This window comes from Panthera onca, chromosome B4 (genome assembly GCF_046562875.1).
Source record: "Panthera onca isolate mPanOnc1 chromosome B4, mPanOnc1 haplotype 2, whole genome shotgun sequence".
NCBI classification, from domain to species: Eukaryota; Metazoa; Chordata; class Mammalia; order Carnivora; family Felidae; genus Panthera; species Panthera onca.
Window position 1 is genome coordinate 114,025,315 of NC_138345.1, and position 13,752 is coordinate 114,039,066.

A 13,752-nucleotide genomic window follows, 5' to 3' on the forward strand; every position below is an offset into this window, starting at 1 on the left:
GTTTATTTCAAACTGCTATCCCTAATAACTTTGAATCTCAGGATCATTTTCTGTTAGTAACATTATGGATGTTCAGAGAAATATTAGGAACAGTTTGGCTATTTTAAGTTACCCTATTTTAATCATTAGCGTAGATGCCAACTTATCACAAAAGAAGATACATTATTGTATTTAAATCTTGGCTTGTAAATATCTTATCAAAGGATTTAGCAGAGTAACACATAATAAACAGAAATAATAGTGCATATTAAGATGCAAATTAGGAGTATATTTCATTAAAAAACCATGATTCCACATTAAAGTTTATAAGATATAGTAAGCCAAGAGTAACATCTGTCTTGCTGATTAACTCTGACATGTAGAAAAAACTAAACAAGCAAAATGTAAAGCAAATATATTCAACAATATCTTGTTATATTTTATAGTTTTAAAATATGTTCTTATAAATGACTTTATATTTTAATACCTAAAGAATTAAACATTAGGTATATCATTTATCCTTTGTACAAATATGTATATTTTTAACTATAATTTTTTTAAAAGCAACCATTTGAAATTTTTTAGTTTACTCAAGGGTGGAAAAAAGAAAGATGTGGGAAGAGTTTACACCAAAAGGTATACTTTAGTCATGGAGAGGGGAAGGAGGGGAATGAACTACAGATAAGGTTCATTTTCTCTGTTGTACATCATGAATCATTTCAATGTTTTACAGTGATCATGCATTATGTTTGTATTGGGGGAATATACAAATTGAAAAGTCAAAATGTGCAAGAAAATACATTCCCTGTTCAAATATGACTATGGGTCAAATTCAAACAAAGATGGCTCTCCACTCCAGCCACAAAGACATTCCTCACTGTTTAACAGGCCAAACTCATCTGCGCTTTGAGACTTTAAAGTTGCACTCCCTCTTCCTGAGAATGCTTACTCCCAATTCTTCACCCTCTTGCTTACTTCTCACACATTCCTCCTTCAGAAGACCTTCCCTGATCATTCTATCTAAAACTGTCATACATTATTGCCAGCTCCACTACTGCCCATACATACCCTGCTTCATTTTTCTTTATAGCATTTATTATTACCTGATTTTCCATCATGATTTGATTTATTCATGTATTATCTGGCTTCCACAAAAGACTATAAGCTTTATGAGAGCAGGTACTCTGTCTTATTCACTGTTGTATTCCCCACACCTAAAACAGCTACTGACCCTAGGCATTCAAAAACTACTCTCTAAAGGAATGAGTGATTCGTCTCCAAGGAGTTAACAGATATTTGTTCCCAGTATCTGAGACCCGATAAAATAGCCTCCATTTCCTTGAAGCCATGTTACTGAATTCAAGTTAGACTTTTACGAAAAAATTTTAAATTAAAAAATAATTAGAGATATTTTGAGCAAATATCCTGCTAGTGTTTTAGAATTATAATTATTGTCCTAATAATATTCTACTACAATTTGTATGTAATTATTTAAAGACGATTGAAAATTCACTTGATTAACAAAAATAAGCATATCTTTGAAGTTCTGAGATTGCCTCAAAACACAAAATTTCCATTTGACAACAGAAGGAGCTATATTAAAGGTATTACTAACATTAAAAAGCCTTCCCAAAACACATTACCTCAAGTTTAAGCATCTCCATTAGAAAGCAGAAAAAAAAAATAATAAAATGATGGATGAAAGGTGGAAGACTGACAAAAGTACACACTGAACACATAATAAAAATGTCCAAACATACTGCTAAAACTGATCTCTAATATTAGTACACTTTTAAAAGATATTTAAGTACTCTAATAACTATGCATGAGTATAACCATTTTTATTCCATATCTTTGTAAATATTTTAGCTTTTAAAATGAGTTTATTTGGAATTCAAATAAAATTCTTAAAAAACCATTTACATTAAAGACCACACCAAATGTAAGTTGATTATAGCTTTGATATTTTCAGTAATGTAAATTTTTAAAAATAATACTTATTTTAACCTTTAAATCCTCAATTTCTGATGATAACTATTTATAAAGTACTTTCAAATGCTTTAGAATGAATTATTTTTCTATATGCCTTCTAAAATATCTAAACCAAAAACACAACAAAACAAAACAAAACCTGTCAATGAATTCATAGGCATATCTAAATGAATGTAATGGAACATAAGGACATACTTAACAATGTATATTACATCATATGTCTTTAGCTTCAATTAGAAATACCAAACAAATCATTACATTTTTAGCTCCTTTAATTCCTGTTCGTGTATTTTGTTTCAGATACCAGTATTTACGTTCAGTAAAGTAGTAATAAATACATAAAGTAAGTTTTTCATTAAGTGCTATAATTCACCAACAAATTTAAGAATAGGATTTAATTTTAATAAATTAATAAAATACATGCCACATATTTAAAAAGTAAGCACAAGCTAAAAACAAATGGTTTATAACATTGTTATAAACAAATGAGATGGAATATCTAGACATTAATTGTTTTAATATAAAAATGGTGTGAAACAACTCAAAAGAATTTTAAGTTGTACTCAATATAAATATTACAACATATAATATGGCAAAATATAAAAAGTAATAACAGTAAGTATTAGGTCAAAATTAATAGCACGAATTTACTTATAAGGCAATTATCAGACCACCCTATATGAGAGATAACATGATTCAGAAAAGACTTGAGGCTTTGGAGGAGACCTGGGATCCAATCCTAGTTTCCTTATATGAGGTACATGAACTTAAACAAGTTATTTAACTTCACCGAGCTTCAGATTCCTTACACATAAAACAAACTTAATACTTAATTTACAGAGTTAAAAGAAACAAAAGAGACCATATATTTAAAGTACCTGGCATATTATCCAAAACTTGGTGGTGCTCAAAACCTAAGAGCTTGTTTCCAATAATAATATTACTCTGACTCATGCTACCACTTCCTAAACTTGTTCAACATAATCTGAAGTCTCAATCATTACACACCTATTAGTTAACTACTAGAAAGTAAATATTACCCTTGTTTTACTAAAATGATGATGAAATGTTAAGTGCTATTCAGCAAATCTCTTTATTTTAACATTTATTTCAAAACATTTAAAAAGATAAACCTTTATGAAAATGTAAAAGTTAAGATGTGAAGAATGAATTTCTATGCCATTTTTCTTCTTTTCCAGAAACATCTTTTTGAGAGAAAAAAAAAAATTGTTTCCCACAATTACTCTTGTTGATAGCAGGACAGTACAGGGAAGTCACTAAATCCTTTTCCCCCAAATCTTATAACTCTAGTTATACTTTTTCACCTTAAATGACGTCTTCCCATAACATAGAAGATAATCCAATCTACACGAATAAAAATACAAATTTACAAAAATCCTCCATATTAAAGTAATTCTTAAATATTACTCAGAAATATTTTCCCACATATATTTTTCCCAAAATGCAAGCAAATATATAAATTTCTTCTCCCTGTTCAAATTCTATTTGTATAACAAGTATATGTATAACTCCACAATTCTCAGCAGGAAACAGTCAGAAAGGATTATACTTTAAAAGAGATATATTCTAGGGGCGCCTGGGTGGCTTGGTCGGTTAAGTGTCTGACTTCAGCTCAGGTCATGATCTCACGGTCCATGAGTTCGAGCCCCGCGTTGGGCTCTGTGCTGACAGCTCAGAGCCTGGAGCCTGTTTCAGATTCTGTGTCTCCCTCTCTCTCTGCCCCTCCCCTGTTCATGCTCTGTCTCAAAAATGAATAAACGTTAAAAAAAAAAAAAAATTTTTTTTTAAAAATGAAAGAGATATATTCTAAAAGTGCCATTGCTGTGATTCAATTTTAGTCAACCTGTTACATTTGATTTGAAACCTCATATAATATTAAAGGAATTTTTAACCAAAAGAGAGTATAATTTTTTAAAAATTTGAGAAATACCAGTGGGCAGGCAGATTTAATCAAAAGTAATTCTTATTAAAACACAGAAATAAATGACTCGATTCACTCAGATTCAAGCATTTCTACTTTCACATTATCTGAATGGGACTTTTCCTCATGAGACTTCTTTGATTCAGCATCTCCCTGACTGCACATTAAAAGCTTTTAACTGCCTTCAATAAATTTATGAACCCCCTAAAATTGTTTGAAAAATTGTGGGGTCAAGTGTCATTGGGCTAAAAAAGATCACTTGTGGGAAGTCTGCACCTGAAGTTCATAAACTTTAAAGTCTAAAGTGTTAAGTAAGCATCATAAAGCTTCACATGCCTATGCATGTTGTACCTACAAAGGTTCACCATTCCCCCTTTACAAAGATACAGGAAGAAGTAAAATAAAGGGTGACATGGTTATCTATAATATTTATACTCCATAGCTCATTATGTTACTAATTATGAATAGAATGGCTTTTAAGATCACCAGCTTAAAAACTCTAAGAAAAGCAAACTGCAACGTTACTATAACAACCTCTTAAACTGAAAATATGAAAAATAGAGGTCCATGTCACATAAGGCATCTTAAGAACTACAAATATCTATTAATATTTTGTTAACTGTTAACAAAATATCCTCTATAATACTTTAGTAAAAAAGACAAAGGCTACATTTTTAAGCAAATATATTCACTAAAAATCCTAGAGCTTGCCATATACTAACATAATTATATCAAGGATTTACAGGTCAAAGTCAAGCCATGTGACAAATGGCAGAAGGAACTGAAAATGTTTATCCTGAAAAAGAAAGAACTCAGAGTAAATATGAACAGTCTCCAAATATCTCATGTGGAAAAAAGGAACAATTTATTCTGTGTAATTCCTAAGGAGAACTGGAATCAGTGCATGGAAATTCTAGGGAAACAAATGTCAATTCAATGGAACGGCTGACTTATGAAGAAACATGCACCCCTATACCACCTAGCAGGAGTTGGGGATCACTTATCAGAGAGGCTACAAAGGAGGGTCCTGGGTGAAGTGTTAGTCTAACAGATTTTTAAGATTTCTTTCAACAACATAATTCAATAATCGATAAGTGAAAAACAAGCCTACTAGAAAATAAGTTCTCCTAAATATTTTTCCTAAACAACATTGATAATACAATTGTAAAAAAATGAAATCATGCTTCCTTTACCCCTACACCAAACTGAGATAAACTCAATTACCACTTATTGACTAGCCTGGATCAAATTTAACTTTAAATAATCATTTCTCCACAATATGTACATTTATTAAATAGACAATACTCTTTTATACATTCTTCTCTAAATGTCTAGCTTTATAAAGCAAAATTAAATATTGTCTCTCAGACTATACTGACTATACACAAATATCACTCAGGGCAAATGAAAGTCAAGTATTGTTTTGATAGATCGCTTGGAAAAATTTCAACTGCTGGCTTCACTCAACAGTATACACTAAACAAGTTAACAACAATCACATTTAGGCACACTGAACTTATTTACCTCTGAGTTAGCATATTCTGCTTGTAACTTTTTACACTCATCTTTGAGTTTTTCAGATTCTTTTTCACGCTCCAACGTCATGTTGTCCATTAGTGTTTGAACTTGGACCAGTTCTTTCTTTAGCACAGCAACATCTTCTATACCAGGTCTCTGAAGCTGTGAAGCATTTTCATTAAAAATTATAGTGAAAAATCAAAATATGGTTTTACTACAAAGAAATCAAAATGAAAATAATCTTTAATATCAATTGTTAGACTGCAAATGTTGACCACTGATATCTTTTTCCCAAAAAGCCTCTCCTCTTCCCAATCTTTGTCATATTTAATAGTATCACCACAATGTGAAAGAGAGCAAATTCACAATTATCCTTAGTGCTTTATTTGCTTTCTTTTCCTTCACAAACTACACTCCATGGTTATAACAATCACTTAATAAATGCCACATTTTGAAGCATAAATGCCCCATTTTCTATCCTAGGAAACTGATAGTAAAAATAAAGGAGCAGGGGCGCCTGGGTGGCTCAGTCGGTTAAGCGTCCGACTTCGCTCAGGTCATGATCTCGCAGTTCGTGAGTTCGAGCCCCGCGTCCGTCTCTGTGCTGACAGCTCAGAGCCTGGAGCCTGCTTCAGATTCTGTGTCTCCTTCTCTCTCTGACCCTCCCCCGTTCATGCTCTGTCTCTCTCTGTCTCAAAAATAAATAAACACTAAAAAAAATTAAAAAAAAAAAAATAAAAATAAAGGAGCAGATGTAAGCATAATCAGGGTTTGTTGCTAATGGATATGGATATGCATATGGTTGATTTTATTCATATGTTTATTGAGTGCTAAATAAAGGGCAGAGAGGCACCTGGGTGGCTCAGTCGGTTGAGTGTCCGACTCTTGGTTTCAGGTCAGGTCATGATCTCATGGTTCATCGGATCGTGCCCTGTTTCGGGCTCCTCGCTGACAGCACAGAGCCTGCCTGGGATTCTCTCTCTCCATTTCTCTCTCTGCCCCTCCCCTGCTCATGCTCTCTCACTCTCTCTCTCAAAATAAATAAACATACATACATACATACATACAGGACAGAAAGGAGACAAGGACAGATCCAAAGTTGTACACCTTGGGAGAGCACTGAAGACGTATAGTACCAATGACAGAAATAGTTGGGGAGGAAATACGATGACCTGATGCTACACTTGTTGAATCCGAAATGAAGCTAGAAATGCAATCAGAAGTTTTCTAAAAGTAGGTGGATTTATAAAACTAAAGGGCAGGGAAAGGTCAGGATCAGAGACGCAGATAAGGAAACTAGTAAAAAGACACATGATATTAAGATAGAAACAACAAAAATGTTAAGGTAATAAATTTTGTATCACACATTCCATTTTTATTTAAAAAATCACATTGGTATATGTGTAAAGGATAGAACTAGAGGGAATTTTCCTTTCCTTCATTTTACTCAAGCAATACTTTTAACATTTTTTCAGAGTATATATTTCATTTTTCATTTAGAAAATTATAAAAGTACATTTCAATAAGGTTTCTGAATTACCAGTTCAGTCTTCAGATCTTGAATTATAGTTGTTTCTTTGTTTAATTCCTCTGTCAGATATGTCACTTTTTGTTCAGCAGCTTCTCGAAGACTCCTTTCTTCATCATATTTTGACTTTATATCTAATTAAAGATAGTTACATAAATATTAGTTTCATGACATTAACTCTAGGAAAGGGTAGTTTTATAAATTCTTAACTATTACATTGCATATCTACATGTTAATATGTATTAATTACATATTATTATGTATGGATAACTACATATTACTAGTATGTACATATTATTAATATTAATTCAAATTCACATTCCTTAGATAACCCTAAATATATACAATAAACTTTTACTTCTGATTAAATGATGAACTTAAAATAATCAGATGTTTTTGTCTAAATTCCATACAGCACTGTCACTAATTATCATCTTAATGTATACTTAATCACATATAATAGTTTAACCTAAAAGCATGTAGTTAAAGAAAAAGTAATTGATAGCATAACCAAATGTTAAATCTAACTGTATTATTTAATTTCTTCAAAATGTTACTTGTTAATCTTTAAGCATGCCCCAAAGAAAATTCACCTTTTCTAAATTAGAAGAAAAATTCTACAGAGAAAATCGATCCTTTGAAAGGAAGAGGTGAGAGGACAAACAAAATAATTTATACAGCAACTCTATTATTAAATTCCAATAATCACTACCATAGTCTATAACAAATGTTTTATCACACCAAAATACAATACACTAAAATACAATGCCTTATTTCCAGGATGTACAATGGCAAAAAGGTAACGAGACTCATCATTGGCTAAAAAGATCTGATTCAATTTACCTGCAATTTCAGTGGCAAGTTGGGCTGCTTTCTGTTCAAATAAGTCTTTCATTTGCTTAATATTAAAATTTTCTGTTTGGGCTTCTTCTAATTGTTGTTCCAAAGACTGTAGTTCTACAAAAATGTATCATAGCTATTTAAATACATAATTAATGCTAATTACATTTCCTAAACTGTTATTACTTATATCCTAATCATTGTTGTAGTTAAAGACAATCAACATGAAAAGAAAAAAAAAAAGAGAATCAACATGAGTCTATCATCCAGTTATAAATGGAGAATCTTCATATTTCAAGAATTAAGCATATCTGATTCATTTAAGACACAAGTCATAATTTATAAATATATAAAACAAATTAAAGGAATATTTAGCATCATACTCAAATAATCTATAAATATTTGTTTCAAAAGTATTTTGCTTTTACATTTCAGTTATTTTCCTATAACCATCAACTGTCCAAAAAGGAACATATTCTGGCTTTCTAAATAAAATTGATTATATTGAGAAACAAGAACAGGGAGCCTGGGTTAAGCATCGGTTAAGCATCCAACTTTGGCTCAGGTCATGATCTCACAGTTTGTGAGTTCGAGCCCAGAGTAGGCTCTGTGCTGACAGTTCAGAGCCTGGAGCCTGTTTCAGATTCTGTGCCTCCCTCTCCCCCTCCCCTACTCTCTTGCCCTCTCCTCCCCTCCCCCACTCACACTGTATCTCTCTGTCAAAAATAAACATTAAAAAAAGAAAGAAATGGTTTAAGAACAATCCAAATCTTAAATAAAATAATTAAAATATGCAGTCAACTCCTAATACTCCATTCTCCTAAAGAGATTTCAAAAAAAAAGGGCGAGACAGATTTCAGAGGGAAAGTAAATACAACAGCTAACCTCAAAATACAAATTTGATTATTCATTGAGCATTCCTCCAAAGTCAATTACAAAGATGCTAGCTTCATCATTTTATTTCAAGAGAAAAAGAGGACATCATTCTTCAAACTAGATTTAACTTTTCACTAAAATGTACTAATGTGATATTTCAGAAGTTTATAACTTCAGAATATACAGAACAAAGAAAACACTAAGATTTTTATCAACTGATTAAACTATAAAGTTCACAAATAATATTCTAAACCTAAAATATGACTATTAGCTTCACTGTTTTAAAGCCAGAAAGTATAATCACAATACAAATTCATGTAGCAGGGATCAGAGCAAAAGAAAGTAAAAAGTGAAAAAGAAGAATGAGAGGGGTGCCTGGGTGGCTCAGACAGTTAAGCTTCTAACTCTTGATTTGGGCTCAGGTCATGATCTCACGGGTTCCTGAGTTTGAGCCTCTAGCTCTGTTCTGCACTGACCATGTGGAGCCTGCTTGGGATTCTCTGTCTCCCTCTCTCTCTGCCCCTCCCCTGCTTGAGCTCTCTCTCTCTCTCAAAAATAAGTAAATAAACAAAGAAGAAGAAAAAGAAAAATGAAGAAATATCTGCTTTAAGCAAAGTTCAAAGTTACCTGCTGATGAATCAGCCACCAATCCATCAGGTTTAGACTCCTCAATGGAAACAAGACATAAACAAACGCATTAAAAGAAAAAGACAATACTATTATAATTGCCAATGTGAAAAAAAGTCTCTACAAGCCACATTCTATCAGGTAAGTAGCAAGATTCTGATTAAATTTTGGTCTGTTCACAATCTTCCAGATTTCTAAAGTACCATTAGGCAGACTGGCATAATGATCTAGCTGCAGTCACTGGTTCTAAGAATTTTTTTTATGTTAACATATATTTAAATTATTGTGAATCTTATAATAGGTACCATCTTAAGTTCTATAAATTCAGTAAAGATTTTAAAATAGTATAAACTATCATTATAAATATAGATTCTAAAGCCAATACTGAAGTCAGCAAATAAGATTCAATACTATAATATATAAAAATCTGCAAAAGTGAAAACATGCCATGAACCATCACTACTATAAAGTTTGGCATTAAAAGCACAAATTTTTAATTCATGATTATAAATCATTTTTTAAAAAAGCAGAAATAAAGAATATATTCCATAAGGTTTAATTTATTATGTGCATTAGGAATAAAATACTATACTGCCAAGTCATTATTTCCACATTCTAAAGAATTACACATATCTTCAAGAGTTTAATAAAGCAACTCCTAGTGTATCTGACTTATTTTCCTATACATTAGATTTAGACATATTGGTTGCTAAGAACCATCAATATTTTAAATACATTTTCCCCAAGGTAAATTTCCTACCAAGGCAATGTCACCTTGCACTGTGGAGAATTTAATTTATTAAATGTGAAATAGTCATCTCAAATGTGGTAAACAATTTCCTCTGTTTTCAAGTACAAAAAAATAATACAGCACATGTTTGATTATTTGTTAATGGCATTTATGTAAAACAGAGTAAATGAACTTTAAGTACTTTAGATTACTAAAAACCTCTTTCACAGCCTCAAATATAGAAGCTGAGTAGTAATAAGACTAATAATATCTTGTTATCCATTTACTTGGGATTTTTTTTTCTAGTCCAAATGACAATTTTTGGTGAAAAAACAAAAAGGCAAAAAAGATAGACTGAGAGTCACAATGTACTAAGATAACAGGCAACAGGATCACTAATTACTTTATAAAAATATTAGAACTATTATTGAAGGTTATCCACTTTATTCTTACAAATGAAAACTACATTTAGTAAAATTTATTACTCTATGATCCTTCATGTAATTGTAGTGCAAAAGCCAATATAATTTTAATATAAAAATCATAGTTGGTTAAGACATTTAGAAAATACATTAAATTATGTATCAACAGAATCTTACTCCAAAGTAACCACTTTTGTTACCCATGATTTTCGTTTTTTCTACATATTATTTTTATATAAAGCTGTGTGTGTTTGTGTGTATACATACACATATACATAAATACCTTTATTCTGTTTTTTAAAACCTAATACTGTTTAAAAAAATAACTAAAATTGTTAATACAACCATTTCCCCATATTTTCAAACAATCTTCAGTAATATTAACAGGGGTGCCTGGTGGCTCAATCGGTTGAGCAACTGACTCTTGATTTCGGCTCAGGTCATGATCTCACTATTGGTGAGATCAAGCTCATGTCGGGCTCCATGCTGAGAGTGCAGAGCCTGCTTGGGATTCTCTCTCTTTTTATCTCTCTCCCCCTCCTTCCCTCCCTCAAAAATAAGTAAACTTTAAAAATTCTTTTAAAAAGAATATAAACAGTAAACAGTTAATAGTAGTTCTTTCCTTACTAGTAGACAATTTAGTGATCTCCCATTTGTCACAACACAAATGCTCTGAAGAATCTCACTATTGTCTGAACCTATATTTTTTAACCACTTAGGGATATTTTCAGAAAATAAGAATAATGCAGCCTGGTATTAAGAAAAAAAAAAAAAAAAACCCACAGGTCACTGATTCTTAATGGAGCACCTTTAAGAAATAACATCTGAGCTTCCAAAATATTTGTTTGCATTCATTAGAATTACAAAGAATATACACTGTAGGCTATTAAATACAGATAAATTCATTAGGAAGTTATTTATATCAGGCCACCTGCTTACAAAATGCTTATTTTTAACAATGAAAATAAACATCTAATAAACACACTTCAAGTATTTAAAAGCATTTACTTGCTGTTGCAGCCCTTGAAATTTTTCTAATTCTTTCTTTAATTCTTCTGAGTACCATTTTTCTTCCTAAGGAAAAAAAAAAGATTTTTAATTAAATTTCAAAAGATTTATTATCTGAAACACTGAAAATACACAAATGTAATCATTTCTACTCTTACCTTAAGTGAAGCCTGAAGGTCTTGGACCTCTTGTCTAAGTAGTGTTAAATCATCTCTAAACATATATTGGAGAAAAAAGGAATTAATAATTAATGTTCTCTAACAACCTGGTCTCTTAATAAATCATGGCTAGTGACTGCACATTAATTTCTAGTTTTTGCAATTCTTAAAAAAAAAAGCTGCTTAGAATTTTATGTATACTGGCATATATATATAACCCTTAGAAAAATAATTTTATTCTGAAAGCTCCTCATTCATAAATGGAAAAACACTTTATCACAGAAATGATATAATCATTAACTGCCTGAGGCCAGAAACAAAATATCTCCCATTAATTTACTAACCATAAGGATCAATACCTTCCTATTGTAGTTAGCATAAAATCTAAACTCATTAACAAGGATATACAATCTATACAATCTAGTCCCTGTCTTAACACTCTCCTGCTCATTCACTCAGCTCAAGCAACACTGGCTTCTTTCTGTTCCTTGAGTCTTGTCAAACTTCTTACATTCTGTTCTCCTCACCTAAGAGTCAGTCTGACAAGGAATGGTGAGCACACTCTCAAGGCCCTAACACAGGAAAGAGGTAAGATCACGTGCATTCATAATAGCATTACGCTTCAAAGCAATTGTACTGTACCGCTTCAGAGCAAGAGCCTCTCCTCCATGACTTGAATCATTACCAGCATCATGAACTACCTCATAGTGTTTGAAAAGTTCATCAGCAGACCCAAGGGATTTCATACACTGGGGACATATGAAACCCTATAGAAAGAGGGAGAAAAAGGTTACAAAACTGTGTTGAATATTGTAAAATAGCAATTTGTGTGTTATGAAATACGGTCTAATGTCTTACACCAATGGTGCCATTAGTAAATTGTAACTTACGATGTTAAGCCCAAATTCAGGTATTGTGCAAAAGTACATCACCATCTATTCTGATTGAAGTTTACAAAATATAAAAAAAAAAACAAAAAACCCTTACAACTATCTTTTAGGTTGAGTAAATTGATGGCTAGAGTACAGAATTCTAATTTGAGAAGTTCTAACCTAGAAGACTAGTTGAGAAGTCTGCCATCATATTCCCACCCCTCTCTCTAGATATCCCCTTAGTAAAATAACAGCTGTTCCAATCTACTTCCTAGTAATGATAACCAAAAAATTAAGACTATAAAGCATTCTGATCACTGAGGGAAAAGGTACTGTATTAAATAACTCATAATTACCACAGAGTATCCACAATGCTTGAGAAGTATTCTAGTCAGTAAATTCTTTGCTAACCTAAGATGAACACTGTAAAAGCCTAAAATTAATAGACCCATAAAATATTAAACACTTATAAATATTCTCAGAATTATATGGTTATGGCATACAAGGTCCTACATGAATATTTCCTCAATGACCTAATAATCACTCTGATGCTGGGGCACCTCTCACTCTCCACAATTATATTGACACTTTCAACTATTCAGATTTACCTACGTTCTCCAAACCCACCACGGTATCCCACATTCCCGGGCCTTTGCATATACTGATTTTCCCTCCAGCACTACCCTTAGTAGCTTGTCAAGTTTCTACATTCCCTATAATACACAACACACTGGAGCTTTTCATCCATGTTTCTCTAATGGCTACTGTATTATTTTTGAACACACTCTATATTTTCTATGTTATATATTTATTTTAAAAATATGAATAAAATAAATTAACAACTGGCTGGCTCAGTTGTTAGAGCATGAGACTCTTGATCTCAGGGTCGTGAGTTCAAACCTCACATTGGGCATGGAGCCTACTTAAAAAATAGATAAAAATAAAAAAACAAAAATATGAATGAACCTGGCAGGGCAGAATTTGGCAAAAAGACAGAAGAGCTTTAACATCTTGCAGGTTATAAAACTTTCCAAGAAATAGAGTGAAGTAATAAGTACTCCGAACAAGTAAAAACTTAAAAATAAACTTCTCCTTCATTGGGTGCTATACAAATAGCATATATTCATTTATTTATGTACATTATGTAGCAGAATGAAGGCTCACTGAGTACTAGGGAATACTGATATGTAGACAAACATTACCAGACAATGGTATAACATAAGTAAATATAAGGAACTATAGGAACACAGGAAAAAAAGA

At 31.8% G+C, this 13,752-nt stretch overlaps 1 protein-coding gene across 2 annotated transcripts in view; it reads right to left on the minus strand.

Annotated features, from left to right (window-relative positions):
• EEA1 (early endosome antigen 1) overlaps window positions 1–13,752 on the minus strand; it is a 114,674-nt gene that overhangs the window by 69,644 nt on the left and 31,278 nt on the right. For both annotated transcript variants that reach the window (XM_060656787.3, XM_060656786.3), the window contains 7 exons: window positions 12,263–12,387; window positions 11,621–11,675; window positions 11,463–11,528; window positions 9,303–9,342; window positions 7,803–7,916; window positions 6,972–7,093; window positions 5,438–5,593 (listed from right to left, as the gene is read on the minus strand). In XM_060656787.3, coding sequence (XP_060512770.1) covers window positions 5,438–5,593; window positions 6,972–7,093; window positions 7,803–7,916; window positions 9,303–9,342; window positions 11,463–11,528; window positions 11,621–11,675; window positions 12,263–12,387 — 678 coding nt within the window. The remainder of the gene's footprint in view (window positions 1–5,437; window positions 5,594–6,971; window positions 7,094–7,802; window positions 7,917–9,302; window positions 9,343–11,462; window positions 11,529–11,620; window positions 11,676–12,262; window positions 12,388–13,752) is intronic.